The 26,006-nt window shown below is 36.6% G+C and overlaps 1 protein-coding gene across 1 annotated transcript in view; it reads left to right on the forward strand.

Moving 5' to 3' along the window:
* Positions 1-25,511, forward strand: part of pdxka (pyridoxal (pyridoxine, vitamin B6) kinase a) — a 46,020-nt gene extending 20,509 nt beyond the window's left edge. Inside the window, exons 3-11 of the mRNA XM_056240876.1 lie at positions 16,127-16,231; positions 16,477-16,560; positions 18,223-18,257; positions 18,562-18,647; positions 18,892-18,937; positions 20,186-20,297; positions 22,645-22,781; positions 24,485-24,551; positions 24,707-25,511. Coding sequence (XP_056096851.1) covers positions 16,127-16,231; positions 16,477-16,560; positions 18,223-18,257; positions 18,562-18,647; positions 18,892-18,937; positions 20,186-20,297; positions 22,645-22,781; positions 24,485-24,551; positions 24,707-24,819 — 785 coding nt within the window. The 3' untranslated portion in view covers positions 24,820-25,511. The remainder of the gene's footprint in view (positions 1-16,126; positions 16,232-16,476; positions 16,561-18,222; positions 18,258-18,561; positions 18,648-18,891; positions 18,938-20,185; positions 20,298-22,644; positions 22,782-24,484; positions 24,552-24,706) is intronic.
* Positions 25,512-26,006: the final 495 nt, after the last annotated feature.

The following is a 26,006-nucleotide window of genomic DNA, read 5'->3' on the forward strand; positions in this document are numbered from 1 at the left end:
TTATAAGTTCAATAAGTTAATACAAACAAACAAATTTGTACTTATTCCCTCACCCAATGAGAATCGATAAGAGAATCGATAAGGAATCGAATCGATAAGCAATATCGATAATGGAATCGGAATTGTTAAATTCTTATCAATTCCCATCCCTAATCAAGTGTGTCAAAATGAAAGTGAGCCAATAAGTGGTCTTCTACTGCCCTCTGCTGGTCACACAAGTGCTTTTCCATTCATATGTAGACATATGCTTACACACACACGGGATATGTTATTGTGAAAATCTCTTTTAATGGTGTATAAGCATGCATTTAACATATTTCTTTGTGATGTAATAATATAAAACTATATTTAAAATAATAAAAAAATAGCTTTAAGCGTTTGTTTGTTAGCCAATGCTGAAAGCTGATAACAAAGATTAAAAATGTCGGTAACACTTTACAATAAGGTTCATTTATTAAACAGTAGTTAATGTATTAATTAACTTGAACCATGAGCAATACATTTGTTACTGTTTTTGTTCATCTTTGTTAACATTAGTTAATACAAATCCAGCTGTTCATTGTTAGTTCAGGTTAGTTCACAGTGCATTAACTAATGTTAACAAGATTTTAATAAAGTATTTGTAAATGTTGAAATTAACATTAACAAAGATTAACAAATGCTGAAGGAGTATTGTTCATTCTTAGTTAATGTTAACTACATTAGTTAACATTAACTAAGAATTCGTCGCGGGGGGCGTTCCCGAGCCCCGCGACGATAGATTTGGATCAAGAACCCCGAGAGAACCTTACCTAGCGTGCAGAGACTTTCTGTTTTCGAGTTATGAGTGAATTTGTACTTGGGGGGCGTGGCCCAACGTTATACTTTCGTTTTCAGCCTTCCTGTGACACAATTGTAAATAGTAATAAATAAAATAAATAAATGCAGTCCATAATACTCCAATAGATGAATTTGGACAAAATGTGATTGTAAATGTTAAAATAATGATTTAATAAAGTCTACATTTCAATTATATATAACAATATTAGGGAGTAGTATGATGAAATGACAGCAGGGGGCAGTAAAATACCACTTATTGGCTGTTATAGCCATCCAAAATCTTATAGCCATCCAATTTACACTATTATAGCCATTCAAATGAAGAAATGATACCTTTTCTGATAATTATTGATCTAGAGAGTCCAGATAATTGTACTGCACTGGTTTTAAACATTAAGATATGACAATTTTACAATCATAGATGGAAAAGGCCATTTACAGCCAATACAGGCAATTGACCATAGGAAATGCATGGTTTTAAAGCTTTTCAACAGTTATAGCGCCACCTATTGTCCGATCTCCATGAAACTTTGCATGCTTCTTCACCATGGTATGACACATATGCTCATCAATTTTTGTCAAGTTCTGAGTTTTTATTTATGATTTATAGGCTTTTGAGTGTATTTTGACACGCCCCTTTTCTAAATGACCCTATTATAGCCATACGAAAAATGCAAAAGTTCAACTTTTTTCGATAATTATTGATCTAGAGAGTCCAGAGAATTGACCTAGACTGGTTTGGTTCCGATCGGGCGAAAAACCAGGGACTAGTTCGCAAAAGTAGGTTTTTAACATATTCGTGAATATTTAATGAACGATTTGATTGACAGCAATGGTTCTAGAGGCAAAGTTGTTTAGCATGAGGAGATCTATCAAATGATATGCATATTGTGGGGATGTGTGCAACACCACGTGATTACAGAGCCGTAAAACTCGTTAGCTCCAACTAGTGGCCGATTTCTTTCAAAACTCTTACAGACCTCTTGGGCCATGAGTCGAACATGCCCATCGAGTTTCGTTCCGATCGGCCTTCGTTAACCTCGTCTCATAGGTGCTCAAATTCATTGGCCAATGGTGGCCATGTTTTTTGAGTTACGCCAATTTCCTCATACACATACATGGGGCCTTGGACCAAGACACTGCATACCAATTTTCAAGTCAATCGGACTAACGGTCAGGTGGTCATAGCCCTTTTTATGTTTTTTTAATGTTATAGCGCCAACTAGTGTTCGATCGTCGCGATCTTTTTACTGTGACCTCAGACTGTCCTCATACACATGTCTCTTGAGTTTGATGAAGATATCTCATTTACTTTTCGAGTTATAGCCATTTTAGTAAAATAGGCTCCTCCCACAACGATCATTTTACTCCCCCTAGCGACCGTGAATCGAAAATTCAACTTTTTTTCAATAATTATTGATATTCAGACTCCAGAGAACATGTATGCATTTTTTTTATTTTGATCGGGCGAAAAACCAGGGACTAGTTCGCAAAATTAGGTTTTTGACAAAATTCAAAATGGCGGAAAAATTTGCATACCGGAAATGAAATCGGAGATATACGTTTTTTACTTCAGGCCTCCAGCTTTCCAATGATATAAGACACTTGAGTCTACGACTTACGGTTTAGGAGTTATGAGCAGTTTCGCGCAATTGATCGCTATAGCGCCACCTATGGGCCAATCGGGCTCATAATTTGATAACCTCTCCTCGATTTTTGTACTACCATCTGACAAAGTTTCAACTCTCCAGCACTTACGGTTTGGGCTGCACGATGCGTTTTACAGGAGAATAATAATAATAATAATAATAATAATTAAAGCTGCTAGCAGCATTTAGCGGTGTTCAAGCAGTTAAGGCCTTTAAGGCCGTTAAGCACAAAAACATCAAAAGACATTAAGTTTTATGTAGCAAGCATTTAAACATTGACATCATAGATGGAATAGACCATGTTTTAGCATGATTTACCATGATATACCAAATTTAGTGTGATTTTTCATGATCTACCATGTTCCAGTATGATTTACCATGAATCTAGCATGATTTACCACAGTTTACCATGATTTCCCATGTTATAGGATGATTTACCATGATATACCACATTCTAGAATGATTTACCAGGATTGTAGCATGATTTACCATGATTCATCACATTGCTAGCATGATTTGCCATGATCCACCATGTAATAGTATTTTTTACTATGATTTACCATGTTTCTATCGTGATTTACCATGATTTACCACATTGCTGCATTGATGTGAAGGGCCAATAAAAATGAAGTGATAAACTCTGACAAAAAATGATTGTGTTATAATAGTTAACATGGAAAAACTGGTTTGCTTTAGTGCTTTGATTTACTGTTGAAAATCAAGTGTGTCAAAATGAGAGTGAGACAATAAGTGGTCTTCTACTGCCCTCTGCTGGCCATTCTACTTATTAATAAAGTGTTTTCACAGGTGCTTTTACACTATGTAGACATTTGATCACACACACACACACACATACACACAAAGTCATTATATAAATATATTTTAATGGTCTATAAGCATGTAATGTCTTTGCAAGCTATTAATCAGATTATTCAGCATTTATTCAGAAACCTAGGACTACACACACACATTCTGTTGTAGATACAGATATTTGAACTATGTGATGGAAAAAAGAAATGTTTACTGCAATTGTCCTTCAGGATTCATATTTCTCAATGTACTACAATAGTCAGTTTACCATGGTTTGTCTTAGTTTACCTTGATGTTACCTTGTTGTGACCGAATGTTACACAATAATTTATCATGATATACCACATTCTAGAATGATTCAGCAGGATTGTAGCATGATTTACTATGATTTACCACGTTGTTAGCAATTATGTGAAGCTTCAGAACAGTAAAGTGAATTGAAAGACAAAATATGATTGTGTTATTATAGTAATTGTCACATAAGGTTATTTTTTAGTGTCTGAATATATGAATGCAAAAGCACATGTGAAAAGACTATTAATAAGTATAATGTCCAGCAGAGGGTAGTAGAAGACCACTTATTGCTATAGTACCACTTTTATTTTGAACTACTTGGTTTAATCAGTATCAGGGTTTCCGCGGGGTCATAAAAAGTCATAAAACGTCTTAAATTTAATAATAAGAATTTTAGGCAATAAAAAGTCATAAAAACGTCCGGCTTTTCCATACAAGGTCATAAATTACATTTAGCCACATCTTAAATTGATATGCTCATTCATTCATTATCGCGATATAATGTTTTCTCTATAAAACGATATCAAGAGTTCGATAAATGTTAGATCATGTTTATGCGCCAAAAGCGGAACGAAACTCATTTGAACCGCGCGCGCCTCACGGAGCGTTTATCCGCTCGGCTCAAAGTCCAAACGGCAGCGTAGCGCGATCAAGATCACTAGAGCAGACGCGTTCTTTTACTGTCTATGGTTAACTTTGATCAGTCTCGATCACGAGATCCAGTGAGAAGCACTTGAATTCAGCGAAGAACACAAATGTCTCAGTGATTTAAACCAGTTTAAAGGCAGATGAAACAGCGCTGACGAACAGGAGAAACACTGTGCGCAACTATACAGTCAGAAAGCTTTTCCATCTACACATTTACATCCTTTACCATGGTTTTACTGTAACGTTAGCCTAGTAATATTAACTGCACCATGAAATGTGGGATACATATTGAATTGTATTATATTATTAATGTAGACAATGTATTAAAGGACTAATGGAATATAATTACAGTATTTATGTATTTAGGCTATAGCCTACTGTTTTTCATACATTTCATAAAGATACGTGCCATCAAAGTCAGGCAACACAAACCTGTTTCAAGACTTGAAACAATATCCCCCATTAGCACATGCAGAAACTAAGAAATTAATTTTGAAATAAAGATATTATTTTTGTTAAGGAAAAAATACAAATGTTTGAATGTTCTACCTCAGATTTGTGAAATGTTTACCTGTTTGGCAAGTGTTTGTCATGATATGTTTTGACAATAAAGAGTAGTTTAAAACCACAATTAACGCTCTGGTTTCTACAACTTTCAGTTAGGAACAAAAATCTGCCTTCAAAGTTCAAAGAAATAAAGAATTGACATTTATCGTCATAATTATCGATATTGACTGATATTATCGTGATAAGTGTTGTGTTGTTCCTGTGTTATTGATACTTAGGAAAAGGGAGCCTTCAGTTTGTTACTCTTAAGAAAATGGAACCTTTAAATAATTAAACTTATTACTTTTAATGAAAGTCAATAAAAAAAAAGACTTTTGAAACGAAGTTATTTTTCGTAATTCGAGTAGGTCATAAATTTAAATCATATTGGTCATAAAAAGGTCTTAAAAGGTCTTAAATTTGACTGACTAAACCCTGCAGAAACCCTGAGTATTGTGCACTAAAGCAAACCAGTCTTTCAATGTGAATACCATTATGCATGCTTACACACACACACAAACACACACACACACACAATTGTGGGTTATGATATTGTGAAAATCTCTTTTTGTGGTCCTTAAGCATTTCAGATATTTATTTGTGATGTAAAAATATTAAACTTTCTAATAAATCATTATTTAATATTATATTATAAGCATTTGTTTTGTTAGCCATTGCTGAAAACTGGTTAAAAAAGATTAAAAATATCTAATGCTGTTGCTCCCTCTAGTGGACAACAGCGGTTTTACAGCCTACATAAACGGTTGAAATGAATGACAGGAAATTCGTTTTTTTTTTACTTATATCTCGGGAACGAGAAAGTGAAAAAATCTGAAACTCAGAACTTAGATAGGGTTAGAGGAGCCCTCTTGAACAAGACCATCCCCGTGTTGCTGAGTGATTGCTGTCGGGAGTAATGTCCGTTTAAATGCATATCTTTGTGGGCTTATATCTCGGGAATGCCCAGGCCAAATCGCACCAAACTCAAATCGAAGCTAGATGAGGACGAGCCCTTTCCAACAAGCTCTTCCACAAGGATCTAGATGGTGTGGATCAAGAGTTACAGCCGTTTCAAGTTGGGGTTCTCACAGATTAGCGATCCGCGGGGGGGGGGGGGGGGTGTGGGGGGGGCGCTCCCGAGCCCCGCGACGAAAGATTTGGATCAAGATCCCCGAGAGGACCTTACCATCAAAATTTGAGCGGGCAGAGACTTTCCGTTTTCGAGTTATGAGTGAATTCGTGTTCGGGGGGGCGTGGCCCAATGTTTTACTTTCGTTTTGAGGCTTCCTGTGACAATTAATTATAGAGGCAAATTTTGTCTGATTTGTCTGAAATTTTTCAATGCCGTACAGAGTGATATTACACATGTTCTTGACCTTTTTTAAAGAAGATCTGAGCATTCATTTAAGAGATCAGCATTTACAGCCAATACAGGCAATTTGCCATAGGAAATGTATGGTTTTAAAGCTTTTTGACAGTTATAGCGCCAACTATGGTCCGATCTCCATGAAACTTTGCATGCTTCTTCACCATGTTATGACACATATGCTCACCAATTTTTGTTTAGTTCTGAGTTTTTATTTATGATTTATAGGCTTTTGTGTGTATTTGACACGCCCCTTTTCTAAATGACCCTGTTATAGCCATACGAAAAAATGCAAAAGGTCAACTTTTTTTCAATGATTATTGATCTAGAGAGTCCAGAGAATTGTCCTAGACTGGTCTGGTTCCAATCGGGCAAAAATCCAGGGACTAGTTCGCAAAAGTAGGTTTTTAACATATTCGTGAATATTTAATGAACGATTTGATTGACAGCAATGGTTCTAGAGGGAAAGTTGTTCATCCTGAGGAGATCTATCAAATGATATGCATATTTTCGGGATGTGTGCAACATCACGTGATTACAGAGCCGTAAAACTCGTTAGCGCCAACTAGTGGCCAATTTCTTTCAAAACTCTTACAGACCTCTTGGGCCATGAGTCAAACATGTCCGTCAAGTTTCGTTCCGATTGGCCTCCGTTAACCTTGTGTAATAGGTGCTCAAATTCATTGGCCGATGGCGGCCATGTTTTTTGAGTTACGCCAATTTCCTCATACACATACATGGCACCTTGGACCAAGACACTGCATACCAATTTTTAAGTCAATCGGACTAACGGTCAGGTGGTCATAGCCCGATTTAAGTTTTTTGTGTGTTATAGCGCCACCTAGTGTTAGGTCGACGCGATTTTTTTACTGTGACCTCAGATTGAACTCATACACATGTGTTCCAAGATTGGTGAAGATATCTCATTTACTTCTCGAGTTATAGCCATATTAGTAAAATAGGCTCCTCCCACAACGATCATTTTACTCCCCCTAGCGACCGTGAATCGAAAATTCAACTTTTTTTCAATGATTATTGATATTCAGACTCCAGAGAACATGTATGCATTTGTCTGGTTTTGATCGGGCGAAAAACCAGGGACTAGTTCGCAAAAGTAGGTTTTTGACAAAATTCAAAATGGCGGAAAAATTTGCATACCGGAAATGAAATCGGAGATATACGTTTTGTTCTTCAGGCCTCCAGCTTTCCAATGATATAAGACACTTGAGTCTACGACATACGGTTTAGGAGTTATGAGCAGTTTCGCGCAATTGATTGCTGTAGCGCCACCTATAGGCCAATCGGGGTCATACTTTCTGAGGCTCTCCTCGATTTTTGTACTACCATCTGACAAAGTTTCAGAGCTCCAGCACTTACGGTTTGTTCTGCACGATGCGTTTTACGGCAGAAGAATAATAATAATAATAATAATAATAATAATAATAAAAATCAGTACAAATACAATAGGTTTTCAGCACTTCGTGCTTGAACACCTAATAATTAAAGCTGCAAGCAGCATTTAGCGGTGTTCAAGCAGTTAAGGCCTTTAAGGCCGTTAAGCACAAAAGCTTTAAAAGACATTAAGTTTTATGTAGCAAGCATGATTTACCATGATATACTACATTTTAGTGTGATTTTTCATGATTTACCATGTTCCAGTATGATTTACCATGAATCTAACATGATTTTCCATGGTTTACCTCGATATACCATGTTATATGATGATTTACCATGATATAGCACATTCTAGAATAATTTACCAGGATTCTAGCATGATTTACCTTTTTTACTATGATTTACCATGTTTCTGGCGTTATTTACCAAGATTTACCACGTTGATAGCAATTATGTGAAGCATAAGAACAATTGAAGTGATAAACTCTGACAAAATATGAATTTGTTATAATAGTAATTGTTATATAAGTGATTTTTTAGTGTCTATATACATATGAATGCAAAAGCACATGTGAAAAGACTATTAATAAGAAGAGTGGCCAGCAGAGGGCAGTAGAAGACCACTTATTGGCTCACTTTCATTTTCAACTACTTTGTTTCTCCAGTATTCTCCACTGAAGCAAACCATTTTTTTCATGTTAACTCCATAATGCATGCTTACACACACACACACACACACACACACACACACACACACACACACACACACACACACACACACACACACACACACACACACACACACACACACACACACATTTTTGGGATATGTTATTGTGAAAATCTGTTTTAATGGTATATGAGCATTTCACATATTTCTTTGCAATGTAATAATATAAAACTAATTAAAGAAAATGCTTTAAGCATTTGTTTGTTAGCCAATGCTGAAAGCTGATAAAAAAGATAAAAAAATTCTAATGCTGCTGCTCCATTTAGTGGACAACAGTGCTATTACAGCCTACTTATACAATAGGCCATGTTTTTAATATAATTTAATCTACACACGCTCATTCTGATGTAGATAGAGACATTTGGAACTTCAGGAGCCAATGTGACTCAATTGTCACTTCAATAGACGATTTTTGACTAAATGTTATTGTAAATGTTAAAATAGTGAATTTATAAAGTCTAAATATTAATTATAGTTGAGTAGTGTGACAAAATTACTTTTTTTAAACAGCAGGGGGCAGTAAAATACCACTTATTGGCTGTTAGCCTTTTTCAAGCTGTTATAGCTGTTCTTGACCTTTTTTTAAGAAGCTATGAGCATTTATTGAAAAGATATTGGCTTTCGCTCAAGGCTACATATTGAAGTGACCCTATTATAGTCATCCAAATGAAGAAGTTATACATTTTCCTATAATTATTGTTCTAGAGAGTACAGAGCAATAGATGAATTTTGACAAAATGTGATTGTAAATGTTAAAATAATGATTTAATAGTCTAAATATCAATTATATATAAAAATATTAGAGAGTAGTATGATGAAATGACAGCAGGGGGCAGTAAAATACCACTTATTGGCTGTTATAGCCATCCAAGCTGTTATAGCTGTTATAGCCATCCGATTTACACTCTATTATAGCCATCCAAATGAAGTAATTATACCTTTTCTGATAATTATTGATCTAGAGAGTCCAGATAATTGTACTGCACTGGTTTTAAACATTAAGATATGAAAATTAGAGGATCATAGATGGAAAAGACCATTTACAGCCAATACAGGCAATTTACCATAGGAAATGTATGGTTTTAAAGTATGGCTGATGTGAATTATGACAGTGAACCAAAGGGCAAAGTTCAACTTTTTTTTGATAATTATTGATCTAGAGAGTCCATAGAATTGTCCTAGACTGGTCTGGTTCCGATCAAGGAAAACACCAGGGACTAGTTCGCAAAAGTAGGTTTTGGACAAAATTGGCCATAACAATTTTTTTTTTGCTCAAATCAAGAATCCGAGATATACATCTTGTCCGTCTTGAGCCAAGGAACACAGTGGTGCAAAAAGCTTGATTCCAAGTCAAACGGTCTAGGAGTTATGAGCAATTTAGTACTTTTGGTTGCTGTAGCGCCACCTATGGGCCAATCGGGGTCATACTCTGATAGGTTCTCCCCAAACTGAGGCCCTAGCACCTGGCCAGGTTTCAAGTCTCTAGGCCTTACGGTTTGGGCTGCACGATGCGTTTTAGGTTGTTGTTTTTTTTCAAATAGCAATTACAATAGGTTTTCAGCACTTCGTGCTTGAACACCTAATAATAGGGGACCTTTTTGACAGTTATAGCGCCACCTATGGTCCGATCTCCATGAAACTCTGCATGCTTCTTCACCATGTTAGGACACATGTGCTCATCAATTTTTGTGAAGTTCTGAGTTTTTATTTATGATTTATAGGCTTTTGAGTGTATTTTGACACGCCCCCTTTTCTAAATGACCCTGTTACAGTGAACCAAAGGGCAAAGTTCAACTTTTTTTTGATAATTATTGATCTAGAGAGTCCATAGAATTGTCCTAGACTGGTCTGGTTCCGATCAGGGAAAAAACCAGGGACTAGTTCGCAAAAGTAGGTTTTGGACAAAATTGGCCATAACAATTTTTTTTTTGCTCAAATCAAGAATCCGAGATATACATCTTGTCCGTCTTGAGCCAAGGAACACAGTGGTGCAAAAAGCTTGATTCCAAGTCAAACGGTCTAGGAGTTATGAGCAATTTAGTACTTTTGGTTGCTGTAGCGCCACCTATGGGCCAATCGGGGTCATACTCTGATAGGTTCTCCCCAAACTGAGGCCCTAGCACCTGGCCAGGTTTCAAGTCTCTAGGCCTTACGGTTTGGGCTGCACGATGCGTTTTAGGTTGTTGTTTTTTTTCAAATAGCAATTACAATAGGTTTTCAGCACTTCGTGCTTGAACACCTAATAATAGGGGACCTTTTTGACAGTTATAGCGCCACCTATGGTCCGATCTCCATGAAACTCTGCATGCTTCTTCACCATGTTAGGACACATGTGCTCATCAATTTTTGTGAAGTTCTGAGTTTTTATTTATGATTTATAGGCTTTTGAGTGTATTTTGACACGCCCCCTTTTCTAAATGACCCTGTTACAGTGAACCAAAGGGCAAAGTTCAACTTTTTTTTGATAATTATTGATCTAGAGAGTCCATAGAATTGTCCTAGACTGGTCTGGTTCCGATCAGGGAAAAAACCAGGGACTAGTTCGCAAAAGTAGGTTTTGGACAAAATTGGCCATAACAAATTTTTTTTTGCTCAAATCGAGAATCCGAGATATACATCTTGTCCGTCTTGAGCCAAGGAACACAGCGGTGTGCAAATCTAGATTCTAGGTCAAACGGTCGATGAGTTATGGGCAATTTAGTACTTTTGGTTGCTGTAGCGCCACCTATGGGCCAATCAGGGTCATACTCTGATAGGTTCTCCCCAAACTGAGGCCCTAGCACCTGGCCAGGTTTCAAGTCTCTAGGCCTTACGGTTTGGGCTGCACGATGCGTTTTAGGTTTTTTTTTTTTTTCAAATAGCAATTACAATAGGTTTTCAGCACTTCGTGCTTGAACACCTAATAAAAATCCTTACAATTACAATAGGTTTTCAGCACTTCGTGCTTGAACACCTAATTAAAGCAATTGGTTACAAGCATGTGAAAATAAGTACAATTTCCCTTAAGTATTTGCATATTTCTCCTTTCTCATATCGTTTTGCCTAGGGGTGGTGGTTTCTGTGGTTCATAACCATTCTTTTGATTCCAATAAATAATAAATTAATTAGAACTGTGTGGTACTGTAAAATTAGTCAAAAGAGGGCTGCCACGTGAAGGCTTAGTACCGCTAACCCCTTTTATTTTTTTGTGTTTTTATTTATTTATATTTTTAAAATATTTTATATAATGCGTTTTTTTATACTTTTTTAATACTTTTCTTATTTAAACATATCTTTTTCTATTTTCTTCAGTTATTTCCTCTTATTCTGGTTTATTTTTTATACTTTTTTGCACTGTGACCTTCACTAGATTTACCATTAGTCGTCACACTCTTCCTCCCATAGAGGTTGATAGTGATTCTCACAATTCCCAACTTGACATGATCCACAAGCAGGCATGCATGGTTGTCCATATGCCCTGCAACTGTACCGTTGTGTTTCGGCAGGCAGTTGTGTCACAGTGGATCATCTGCAGGAGGCTTTCTGGGGCAGCAGTCTTACAGGTCAATGTCATAACTGGCAGGAACCGCTTGTCCACCAGTTTCCATCCCCAATCCACTGTGTTCATGTCACCTTCCTTTCCAATCCACACCATGATCTGGAAGTAAACTCTTTGGGAGTGGTATTTGGTTGAGCACTCAGTTGGAGGCAGATGTTCTGGGGTAACAAATTATTTGGCGGTAACGATTTTCTTGCTAAAAAGGTTGTAGCGCAAAGAGGCAAGTGAATTGGTACTCTTTCCGCCAAACAACACTGCCATTGCCTTGGTCCCATGGTCCTCTACGACATTCCTTGCTTGATGTGGGAGCAGAAAGACATTTGCACAGGACTAGATGGTTGATTCGCCATTCACAAGTTTCTGAAATGCTGTCTGTTTGCAAACACTAAACATACGTGAAATTGTATCACATCCTGTGAAGGCGTGAATAAACAGCTACTGGGAACACAAGTCACTACCCAGGACTTGTTTCATCTCATTGATGTTTAACGCTTTAGTAGCTTTGGACTTGTCTGAACGAAAATAGAGGCCGCTATTGTTCGTCCCAGCATAGAGGAGAAGAATGAGTAAGTCTGTATCCTCCGCTATCAATGTTGTGTGCTGATGTTCTGAGGCCTTGACCGCTTTGACAATGTCCACGTCTGCATCACCCGATGCATTGATAACAGTGCAGCCTTTCTTCTCCAGCTCCTCGGTCATAAGATTAATAAGTCCTTGTTTGTCACAAGATCTGGAAAGAAATCATCCTTTCTTCCCACAAACTTAGTCGCTGCATTGAAGTTAACGATGGGGTGAGTGTTTTCACCACATCTCTGATGCATATTGTCTGAAATGGAAGGACCTTCGCTATAACCATCAAAAATGACTGTTGTTTTACCATAATGGCGTATGGTAAAGTCTGCATATGACTGTGCAATGGCACCGTAACTGTCACCCTTTTTCCATGCCAAGTGGTGAACCAGGGAGCCACCAAGGATATAATGCTCAGGTAGTGGGACGGAATCCAGGAGAGAACTCAGTGACTGCCTCACTGTTTATGATCAAAGTTACACAACTCCAATTTAAGTTACTTTTGGGTCCAATCACTTTTACATTAAATGTCAAGTCTGTGTTTTAGCAAAAAAGGGTATATGTCCAAAAACACATATTTGAGGTTCACCCAAACCAAAGATAAAACCTTACAGTAATCTCACAAAATCATGTATTTCATAAATATGTAATCATGTCAGTGCAATTTAAACAAGTCCAATGGATTTCTTTGATCTAGAAAACATGGGGTTAGACAGCAAGATTACTTGGCTAGGTCAAATAATGAAGGAGTTAGTATATTTTAACGGCTTCCTGCGCATTTTGTACGCCGTCTTGAAAATTACACCTTTCTAGTGGTCAAACTTTGGTAAACATTTAGTATGTTATTAAGGACTACAGAAAACAGCTGAGACACCTTTTGTTAGAATGTTTTTAGGTCTTGGTGTTTTTTTTTTTCATATATGCAGCCGCCTAGATATTTGGCAAAGATTTGTAAATTTTGGCACATTTTTTTCTCTATATAGTGTTGATATGGTAACTAGTAAATACACTAAGTTTCGTCATGCTAGCATGTGTGGAAGTATTTAAAACAAGTGCGTTACAACTTGCCCCGTGTTAGGTTGTGCCCCTACACAGATGTCCTAAACTATTCCATCATGCCATCTTCACCAATTAATTTGAGTGAAGTGAAACATAATCACTTTAAGTCAGTCATTCCAGTTAAAAATCAATGAATCAATTGAGAAATGGATAAATGAATGAAATATTCGGTTCAGCAGACATAATGCTAAATAGGTAAATTAATTTGATAAAAAATTTAAAAATATAATGTTCAATCTAATTCTTAATGTAGAAACTATGGGTAGTGTAGGAATATGTTTAATATGAAGTTGCTACTTAACACACTATCTATTTTTATTCTATGTTTTATTTATCAATTGATCTATTGTTCAAATGACTTAGTGGCACAAAATGAACCCATATATTATGTTGATGCCACAGCAGACAATACAGACTTGTCAGATGAGACAAAGCATGTCTTTTATTTATTGTTCCAGCCATCATGTACCCTCTGGCAACATCCTGTTTTAACTGCAATGGAAATAGTTCATGCTCATTTGATTCAAGGTTTAATGCATTTTAAATGACGCACACTTTTTTAAGAGCAGTTATTTGAGCAGCTGTTTCCATCATTCTCCCAGCTTGTTTAAATGAATCTGGCCATGAACGAGCGCTGCTCAATAAATTTTATTTTATTAATTAATTTTTTGCTTATCGTAAGTGGGAAAGTACCACTTGGATTTGCAGTTTGTTTGCTTGGTTATTCTATCAATGATCAAATGTTTGTTTAAGGGGCAGGTGAGGAGCCGTTGAGCCAGACATCCTTTTGAACTGTCACCTGTCGCCCCCATAAGTAGTTAATTATAGAGTTTAATATTTAACCGCTATACAGTTAATCTTTGAAGGTTTATGGTTCTGTGCTTTCAGCGTGGGACCAAATAGCAAATCATTTAAACCTTTAGTGCTAAAAAGCTGTTTTAAATCAAACATGTCTGAATTTTGTCATACATAATCTCATGGCTTTATCAACATTTATTTGAAGTTAAGGGCAAAATGTGGACCATCAAACTCGGACAATTAAATCCTTGGTATATGATGGCAATTTGTAGATTGAAAAGCCTTGATCAGAAGCAGTGTTTCTCCTGTTTGTCAGCGCTGTTTCACTCTGGTGCTCTTCGCGTGTCGGTCAAAAAGGACATATTTAAAAAAAAAATGTATTTCAATGAAATGAATGTACTTTTTATTTAATATTTTGTATTTTTAGGTTATTTTATGGTACTAAATTATATTTACGCTGTGTTTATAATCCATTTATTCACTTTTTGAGCATAGACCTGAAAATTAAATGTCCAACTTAAACTGTCGTAAATCTTGAATGCTTTAGAGCACAGACTAAAGTTTGATATCCTAGACGACACTTGGCAGATTATTGCTGAAGTGAAAAACGTTTTAAAAAGTGAACTTAAAAGTGAACTTAAAAGAAGTTACAGAATTTTACGTTTATTGTTATGAAAAATGCTATTTTCAATTTTTATACGAAATATATATTTTCAAAAACATGTTTTACTCTAAAACTGTAAGAAATTCAAAGCCATAAATCTAAACAAGTTGTGTTCAGAATTTGAGCCTGATATCAAATGTTGTTTGGCCGCAGTACCAAAAGTTTTCACTAGATGAAATTCATCTCCCATTCATTTCTAATGCGGTAATTTTTTACCGTGAGGAGCACAAGTGTGACAATTTTTTTCAGGGCCATTTAACCTCTTCGAATTTTGTCCATGATTTTTTTTTTTTTTTTTTTTCACATTTCACTTGCCAAAACCTTCAACCTACCAAGTTTCGTAACATTCCGATGAAAAAAAAAAGATTTGAATATTGAATTGAACATTTTCTGTCAAAAATGACCGAAGAGCACCAGGGGGTTAAACTACTTTAAATCACAAAGACATTTGTGTTCTTTGCTGAATTCAAGCGCTTCTCACTGGATCTCACAGCACTGTTTAGCGGTCGCGTGACCGAGACCAATCAGCGAGTAAACGGATCTGCTCTAGTAAGCTCGCGCTGCTCTGCCGTTTGAACTTTGAGTTCAAATGGTCCATGTGGCGCGGTTTAAATGAGTAGCGCTGTTTAGTTTTGCTTTTGGAGCATAAACCTTAGGATAAACATTATATCGAACATTTATTGAACTCTTGTTATCGTTTTATCTAGGAAAATTATGTCGCAATAATTATCGTTATAGTTTTATCGCCCAGCCCTATTTCCATGTGACCGTTGAATTTCCATAGCAACAGTCAGGTGGTCTGAGCAAGTTCGGAGCTCTCAAAAAATTCAGTGTTTACAAGTTGTAATTACAAGTTCTACAACTATAATTTTATAATTCACAATCTCATAATTATGGTAGTCCAGACAGGACGTGAACCTGATATTCAGGGGTTCACATAACTGGTGCATCATGCGCACCAGAAAACGTAGAGGGAAGCAATATTTTTGGTGACATGGACACGTTTACTTACTGAGTAGGATTCGCAGTTGATCCGTTTTCCGTACGGTATCGGTCCGTGCGTGTAGTCTTAAAGTGACAGCAGCCTAATATTCCTGCTGTTGTCTATGTCATTGTTGTTTATAAAATAAAATATGGCACCGCATCTCGTACCTTATTACTAAAGCATAAATTTCTGTTATATATGACTCAGGCTAAGCAACTTGAATTATGCCTTTAAAAAAAGTCTTTCTCTTGCCAGGATATGAGCACTGGAAAGGGCAAGTGATGACTGCGGACGAATTGCATGTCCTGTACGAGGGGATCAAGCTCAACAACGTGAACCATTACGACTATGTGCTTACAGGTACAGGTCTTTCCTCCTGTTATTTCAAACTTTTTCCAGTCTGTATTTGTCTTGTCTAATCATCATGTGCCCTGTGCCAACATCCTGTTTTTAAATGACTCAGTATCCTGTCCATTTTTATCCGATCAGAAATGCTTTTTTTTGGAGGGGAGGAGGGGGAGGGGGGGTGTACATTACATTTCATAATTTAAATTAAATGAATCACTTTTGGTCAGTTGGTTTCATCCATGTTTTTTCTCTTTCAGGGTACTGTAGGGATGATTCCTTTTTGGAAACGGTGGTCAACATTGTACAGGAGCTGAAGAGGGCAAACCCAAGCCTTGTGTATGGTGTGTATATTAGGGCTGTCGGGTCGCTAACAATTATTTTGGTAATCGAGTAATCTGTCGCTTATTTTGATGATTAATCGAGTAATCTGATTTTTTTGTGTGGTAATAAAAATATACCTAAGGCAAATAAGAGCTTTTAAAATGACTTAAAATTAGGGCTGCACGATTAATCGTATTTTAATCGCGATAACGGTATCTGCTTTTCTCAACGAATAATCATCGCGATATTGACCCGTGTGTTATTTATCCTGAAAACTATTTTTATTTGAAATTTAGATATCCTGCATTGATAACAAGTCCCCAATAGCTTTGATGTTTGCCAGAGCTCCTGCAAACAGAGCTCTTCTCTTAGATTTTCTGGTGTTTTACTTAAACTGTGCAATCTGGCAACCCTGCGCTTGTGCTCTCTCTTCACTGCAGAAAAGCACTGATGATCTGAAAACAAACATGCGCGGGAGTTTAGGGATATTCTGCTTACATGAAATTGTCATACAGTCAGTCTGTGTTTCTTCACAAGCCGCTTGTGCTGTATGTGTGACTTTTAAGGTTTTACCAGTTTTCATGATGTGAATCAGTTGAAAACGACATTGGCTCTGACAGTTTTTAGTGTACCAGAGAGTATAGTTCTTCTTTGTAGTACGACTTTGCTGAGCGATCTGGGTCTGTAGTTTGTCTCATTTGCAACCGAAATATGTCGCTTAGAAAATCAAATGTGAAAACACCATATGATATGATTTTTAAATGGATACATCATGCAGCCTTAGAAAACGGGCTAATAATGCGGTTCATGGATTCTCATCTGTGGAACGCGCCACTTCCGGTATTTGCCGGGTAATCGACAAAGGTGAAGTGCAATCAAGGATTTTTAAAAAATCGAGTACTTGAATTTAATCGAGGAATCGTGACAGCCCTAGTGTATATAATAAGTTGGTAACACTTTTTTATTTGTTTTATTTGTTAACATTAGTTAAGATAAACTAACAATGGACAATACTTTTACAGTATTTTTCATCTTAGTGTTAATTTCAACATTTACTAATAGGTTTTTAAAATCAAATATTTGTCTTTTAACATTAGCACTGTGAACTAATATGAACAAACATTAAACCATTGAATTTTTATTAACACAAATGAACAAAGATGAATAAATGCTGTAAAAATATATTGCTCATTGTTAGTTCATGTAAGATAATGCAATACATTTCTAGTTACAGCCAATTAGATTGCTTTCCTAACATTTAAATAGTCTGGTTCAGTGTTCATTGTACGCTGGTCCTGCATCAGAGTTCCTCTGAAACCCTCCACCTCCCACAGCTCCACCTGCCTAGATCTGCTACTGGATTTACATATATTTATGCAGCAGCATATCTTACATGCTCACATCAGTGTGTCTGTGTATCTTTTGGCTGTAGCAAGTTTGTACAACAGCTGTATCTGAAATTAATATAGCCCACTCAGTAAGACTAAATAGACTGCTAGGGATTTTACTGTAATGAGTCAAACAGGATATAATCAGAATATCATTGTTTGGGAATGTCATGTCGTGTGAGCCGATGGAATTTTGAGTCATTGTCCAAACTCAGGAAGCCTGTAAGGCATAACTGACATGTGTTTCACAGTGTATTATGTTCATTGCTGTTTTTTCTCCCCCTGCCTTCCAAGTGTGTGATCCGGTGCTGGGTGATAATGGGGCCATGGTAAGCATATATATATATATATAACAATCCCTACAATATTTGCATTATACTTTCCTAGTCAAAAATGAAACTCCTTATCTAGCAGAACATCTACTTCTTTGTGATCAGATGTGGTTAAATTTTCTAAATTATGGTGATAGCCAATTCGATTTAATTAAAAATGGTGGTGGTGGAGGAGAGATTCCCTGATATGATTGTAAAGCGCTTTGAGTGTACAGTAGTACATATGAAAGCGCTATATAAATGCCTCATTCTATTCTATTCTATTCTATAAATAGCTGATCACTTCCTGTTTTATTTCTAGTATGTTCCTGAGAACATGTTGCCTGTCTACAGGGACAAAGTAGTGCCAGTCGCTGACATAATTACTCCCAATCAGTTTGAAGCACAGTAAGTGTTCAGTTATGCTGATTTGTGTACAGTATTTGTGTATGAATCAATGGTCCAAGAGTGTACTGCCAGATGCTGTGGTCTGAGCACCTGGTGTCAGTATGCGTCACATGTGTCTCCTGTGACCATTTGTGAAAGGCAAATAGCCCCCAGTTGCAGTTTGTTTCATTTCCGGGCTCTATTCATTGGTGTGTCATAACAAACAACACATGTAAGTATTTTATTTCATTGTTTCCCCTCACAGACTCCTCACTGGTAGAAGCATAAGTTCTGAAAAAGATGCCGTTGAAGTGAGTTTCTATCAGCTGTTCTCTTAATGAAGCAGTTAGTTCTGTTAATCTAATCTGATTGGCTTAGTGGCTTTCTTAGAATGCTGAGTTTTATAATATAACAGTGCTGGGATTTTTCACAGTTGTACTGTATCTGCTGTCGCCACTCACAGCTTTGTTACAGTCGCTGTAATATACAGTTATGACATTGCCTAAACGAATATCTAATGTTCAAATTCCAGGATTTATGGCATAATTATATAAATATGGCATAAATATGGCCAATTTTTGGAGTTATTTAAAACCTTTTTAATTTAAAATTTTTATAAAAATCAATTCTGTTTAAACTTAATTTATTTGAACTGTACTGTAAACCCAATATGTAAGTGAAATTATGCGGGCAAAAAAAAAATATATTTTTTTTGTCAATAGCGTAGCATTGTATAACTCGCATAAGTAAGTTTCAAAACGAGCAGCGCTGCAAATTCACGTGACCAACTTGAAAATGAGTGAAATCTGCGTGGGAACTTTTTCGCCCACACTCTAAACTCCAGAACGCACAGATTCCTATTGAAACAACTAAATTTTGCTGAGCAATAGTGGCTGTGACGGTAACTTTAAGATATTCTTGACACTTTTACTGTCATTTTAGTGATTTTATATATATATATATTTTTTTTACAAAAATCTTGTTATTAGCATGCATATTGTTTATGTCTTGTGGCTATACTATTGAAACAATAGCTGTTTCCATCACCCTGCTTTTATGCACATAAAATATTATCGCATCAGAAACGAGTGATGCAAACGCTACATTTTTTGGAAAAAGACATTAATGGGAATAATGGGAGATGGAAACGCATTTGCCGAATAAATTCTGACATAGCGAACATTAAACCCACCGACTAATCGGCTGTTTCCGCTGATGGTGTTTTATTTACTGTTGGTTACTAGGATACCAATACCACCGTCATCCGCTCGAACAACTTGATGGAAACACACCTAATTCGCATTTGTTTTTTTTTGTTTTTTTTTGCGAACTTTGAAAAGATTGCCTCTACATTTGGATGGAAACCCAGCTAACTAGTATTTTAACATTTAGAGTTTGGCGCCATTCACTTCCATTTATAAATGCCTCGCTGTAATCCAGATTTATGCTTTTTTTTTAAAGAAGAGGAGAAAATTAAATGGAAATAAACTTTTTGCGTTAAGCAACATTACTGAATGTACATCTACAGACCCTACTGAAACGTGAAAGTTGTATTTCAGGTGATGAACCTGCTGCATTCGATGGGTCCAGACACAGTGGTCATCACCAGCTCTGACCTGCCCTCTCCTCTGGGGGATCAGTATCTGGTCGCCCTGGGGAGCCAGAAAAGAGGTGATTTTGTCATATTGTCCCACCACAATACCCAGTTGGACTTAAACCCAGTGCAGTAAAACTCCTAATGCTCTTGCAATGCTTTCCTCATACTTTTCATCATCACTCATTATCTGGGTTGAGTAAGTTGCAGCTGTGCTATTTCAAAATTCAGTTTACAGTTACATTTTGCATATTCAAAGATCATGCCTGGCAGCTTGCCTCTGTTTATATAACTGATAGTGGTATAGTTGGATGAGCAGTTTTTAAAGCTGTTGTAAAGATAAAGATACACAGCAATGTGTACAATGTTGCTGGGCAATGTTGCTTGGGCACTTTCCCATTGAGAATGGGCAACAAGTTTCTATCTGGATCATTTAGATCGGTTGTGGGCCCTGTGTCTCACCTGGTTCTCCATTGACAGCAACATTGCCCAAAAAGTGTATCATCACCTTAAGAGGAAGATAAACCCACATCTGTGATCACACTTACTATAATAATGTTACTTGCTATATTAATGTTGCTATGTTGCTCGGAAACCATAAACAGTCAGGTTCTGGAAGTCCCATTTTATATTTATAGAGGAACTCATTTTTAAAAATAACCTTTACAGATAGACTTACTGTGAGCTATTAGGTTGTTAATTGATGGTATATGATTTTGTTAAAGCCATCAGCCTTGCCCTATTTCATGTGTTTTTAATAATCAGCAGAATTTCTGGTAAGTTTCCACCAATCAGAGAATTGTGACAAGAAAATCGCACCAAAAGCGTTTTAGCGCCCACCCACTACATGAAGCACTGTGAATGATGTAATATTCAGTCTCCTTATGATCTCATACTATTTCTGTATGTATGTGTGTTATGAAATAAACGTAAAATATATTATTTAGATATGTTTAATCAACATATTTAAATCAATAGGCTGCTCCATCAATTTTCATTTGATTGTCGTTCACAATACTTCTTGGGATTGTAGTTCTTTCCCTCATTAAGTACACAATCTTGAGCATTTGTTTTGTCTTATTTGAAATTTTTCCATTTTTTGTGCTAAAAGTTTGTAATGTTGCGATTAAGCTTGTAGCTGTTTGGTTTTGTTTATGGCTTATGATGCATCAATTAAGACTTTTTAAAAATCCATATATGGGAAAAATGATTGAGGAAAAATACTTCTGGAACCAATGTCGCTGAAAAAGTAGGCTGACACTGTTGCACTCTTTAGGAAATGCGAAATAGGGCAACTGAAATGTGGGTATGAGGAACAATGTGTAAACATACAAATACTTGCATCATTCTTAAGTAGTGGTTTAAAGCTGCAGTAGGGAGTTTTGAGAAAACGTTGACTTAGCCTGAAAATTTGAACAAGCACAACTTACAGGTCCCACCCCCTTGCTCTCTGCTGCGCTTCAGCCCTCCCTCCACAGCTCGTCCTCCACAGCGGAGCCTGTCGTGAACGCGCAGGCTAGTAAACAGGGCCACCGATAACAGCGGATAAAAAGTTATATGGCACATTCACTAATAGGGACTAAACGTCAATAATATGCTTTACATTGACTATGGCCTGCCCATACTTTGACTACAAACTTGGTCCTCAAATCATTATGTATTTTGCAATAGCCTACATGTAACTTTATAACGTTGCACTCTTTCTATAAGTTATAAATAGCTAGTAAGATAACGTTAATATAACGGTAACTAACGTTACAGTATTTAAGTAATTATTCTAGCGATATATAATGCTAGATAAGGTGTGCTAGTACATTATTTCAGCAACATGACAAGCCAGTGAATTAGCAGGTTCAATTGTTGCTTAGCAGAGTGCGTGACATTTTATCTACATGTTATGCGGCTAGAGTTTTGACACCGAGTCAATGGGCTCTGTGTAATTCTTTCTTTTTCGCTTGTTTATCGTCATCAGTCTTTTTCCTTTTACCTCTTTGTTTTATGAGCAGGTGTCACTCGAGAATTGGCAGTTTAGGTTGTTTCTCCGTCATAAGCACAGCTGCAGCACGCCGGCAATCTTGAGTTTGAACGACGGCTCGCGCTGTGCAAGAGAGGGGTGTGATCAGCGCGTACACGAGCGTGATTGACACTGCTAAGACATTCCTCCTGGCTCTTATTGGTTGTTTCTGACCGGGAGCGTGTATTTCTTGCAAATGGCAATAGGACCACTAGGAGGAGCCAGAGGAGCTTGATTTTTACACAGATTATCTGTCTCATATTCTACTGTCAGGACATAATGACAGTTTTAGCAAATACATTTTTTCAAAAGTTACCTACAGCAGCTTTAAGTCAAAGGGTTTCATCCCTAAATGTGAATTTAATGATATACTCAATATCATATGTCATATGATATATGTTGTTTCTCAGTGAGAGCAGATGGTTCCATGGTGACCCAACAGATCCGTATGGACATCCCCAGGGTAGATGCTGTATTTGTGGGAACTGGAGACCTGTTTGCTGCGATGCTTCTGGCATGGACACACCACCACCCAAATGATCTGAAGGTAAAGAAGATGATGGCACACTAATTATAGCTGAGTTTGCCAATTTTCAACCTGCTTTGTATTGTTAGAATGTCAGTAGTGTATATGTAAATGAACAATAGCTATGTTTCCATCCACCTATTTACATGCGCATATATCGCATCAAAAACTACTGAATGGAAACGCCATAAATTCTAAAAATGTGCATAAAAAACGTATGCGCTCATTTAAGTCTGATTAATTTTTCTATCCGATAAGAAAACATGCGCATAAACTACGATGGAAACACATTTACCCAATAAATTCCTCAATGGGCATTAAAAAAAAATCATTATATTGCGCGATTGCACGACTAACCAGCGGACCAATCTTTTTGCACAGCATCTGAAATGCTGTTTTGGTTGTTCTGAAACGCCTGAACAAAGTCTGTCGTCAAAGTGGGTTCAGTATAATGACCTCCCAGAACTGTCTTACACGACTGTTCCCAAACAGCAGCATCCGCCTTCGAAAGCAAGTTTCGTCTGTGCGCTCCGAGATGCAGTAATTTATTATATATATATATACGAAAATTATTATATACAGGGCCTTCTCCTACTTTTCTTAGTGATATTTAGTGCCAGATTATCAGGAAGTCACAATTTTGTTCTCTTCGACTCACTGGATGGAAATTTGCTTTATTCGCAAAAGGTTTATGCGATATTCTAATTTTGCGCATAAGTTGGATTCGCAACTTTGGATGGAAACATAGCTAATGTTTACTCTTTCTCTGTTACCTGGGTTGAGAAATTCCTGTTTACTTGGTCGCAAAAGTCCACCTGAAAAATAGAGATTGTACTTCCGCATTTTTTTTATCCCGGCCCACGGATAGTCGGATCAACAGAGGGTTATTAACAAAACAGTTTTTGTTAGAGTAGGTTTATCACTGTATTTGTAAATTGCATCACACTTTGTCTACTCTTTAAACAGCACTATGGTCAAAAGGAACTCTACAGCAGCTTTCTTACCTGTATGCGATGACTTTTTGCTTCAGACGGATTAAAAGATCCTTTTATTTTTCTTATTAAGTGGATGAAAATGGAATGGCAGGTTTTCAGTTTTCTCCCCTCCATTTGGCCTAAAACACTGTTCGTAGTTAGTTTTAAATGTTGACATCTTTCAGATTTTCATCTGCATTCTCTTCATATTTATGATTCTTTGCTGCCTTTAACCACTGCCTACAACGCTCTTTATCCTTCACTGGAAACTCTTTGAATTCTTGCACCTGGGAACAATACAAGCTTTCATTGTGACTAAAAGTTTGCAAAAAAAGTATGTACTACTCAAGAAAGGCGGTATTTGACTCTGGTCAAACCTATCCAATAGGAGCAGACTGGGAGTGGCTTTGGATGGCAACATTCCCAGTGCATTATGGGTGTTGAAGTTTTCCAACCTATTTGACAAAAGGGAAGACAACAGCCCATTTTATCTTTTTTTTTTCCTAGTCAGGAAAGACGAAAAAAAAAAAAAAAAAAGGCCTTTCTACCACATAGGCAGCCAAGTTTTATTTGAAAGTCAATTTTGCCAGTGGTGAATTAAGCAACCCTTAAAAATACATGGCCTACTGTAAGTGTGCAAATACTTCAGGGCCACTCTAATGTCCTAAATAAGTGCTACTTTTTAAAAAAAAAAGAGTGTTCAAACTTCAGTTTTTGTTGAAGTATAACAATTCGATGTATTTTTGACAGACAGCCTGTGAAAAGACCATTTCCGTCATGCACCATGTCATTAAGAGGACTATTACTTATGCAAAAGGTAAGAGCTTATGCACAGACCAGATAATGCAAAGTGCTTCTGAGAATGTGTGAGTGACACAATTTGATAGCTGAACTTTTGTGCATATTTTTAGTTTGATACTCGTACTCTATGATGTTCATGTAACTCATCCCTTACCTTGGTGCGTCTCTCAGAGGTGGCCGGTCCTGATCGAAAGCCCAGTCCTGCTCAGCTTGAGTTGCGGATGATCCAGAGTAAAGGAGACATTGAGGATCCTGCCATAGTTTTGAATGCTGTTGTAATGTAGTGCTTTACTCTTTAAATTCTGTACTAAACAATATGATGTACTATGTTGTACTATGAATGTCATATGTTTAACAGACAGACTTTACAGTCACACTGTGGATGCTGGACGGCTCATATTTTTATGCTGTAGTGTTATAGATTATTTTATAACAACAATAATGCTCTTAGAATTGAAACTGTGACTTCTGGTACTTCATAGTGCATTAATGCAGGTAGTGCGTCCAAAAACTAACATGTGACCGTATGTTATTATACGGTCACAATTCATTCCAGCCATAATGTGCATGTGACTATCCATCCATTATTAGTATTTTACTTTAATTTGATTATGTATGTGTCCGTCTGACTTAACCATTTATAATGATTTATTTACATTAAGAAAATGTATTTAACATATCAGTGTTATGTCTAACTTTTGATTTGATTCAGTCTATGTTATACTTAAACATCATTTGATCCTTTAGTCCTATTATTTCATCAGAATGATTGTAAAACCCCAGTCAGGCCAAGTTTGAGAAAAAATGTCTATTAAAAAATAAAAAGGAATTGTCTAGATACTAAGAAAGTGCCTTGATATGCTGCTGTAGATATTCAACTAAAAATGTATTTATCTTTGTAATGATCAGCAATAATTGCTATGACAGCTAACATATTTTGACCATAATGTAATAAAATCTTTCTAATTTTTATGCATCTTTTGTATTCAGGAATTTAATTTTAAATGTATTTCAGTGATTGTGGTGCAGTAGGTGATATTTTATTATAGGGATTTATAGTGTATAAATGATTTATATATAACAATCATTTGATTTACATAATTTTTGGGGGGATTTACATAAAACAAACATCAGCTATGTCCCTTTCCAGAACTAACTTTAGACAGAATAAACCATTTCTATGCCATGGGTCAAACCAATTAACACTCCTAAAGGGAAATGGATTTCAAATAAATGTACAGAAATAAACCTAACAATTGACAATAAAATTCAATATGACCTTTAACATAAATATTAGCAAAAATACTAGAAAAAAAATAAACAATACATTCCCATATACAACATAAAATAGGTGTGTTCAACTTGAAGCGGTGCTGCGCAGACCGATCCATGTAGTTGAATGAGTTTTCACTAAGTTCGACATGTTCCTGAATCAACGTCTTTGTTGATCCTGAGACAACGTTCCGATCAA

Source organism: Rhinichthys klamathensis, unplaced genomic scaffold (genome assembly GCF_029890125.1).
Source record: "Rhinichthys klamathensis goyatoka isolate OS25496 unplaced genomic scaffold, OSU_Roscu_1.1 h1tg000021l_1, whole genome shotgun sequence".
Lineage (NCBI taxonomy): Eukaryota > Metazoa > Chordata > Actinopteri > Cypriniformes > Leuciscidae > Rhinichthys > Rhinichthys klamathensis.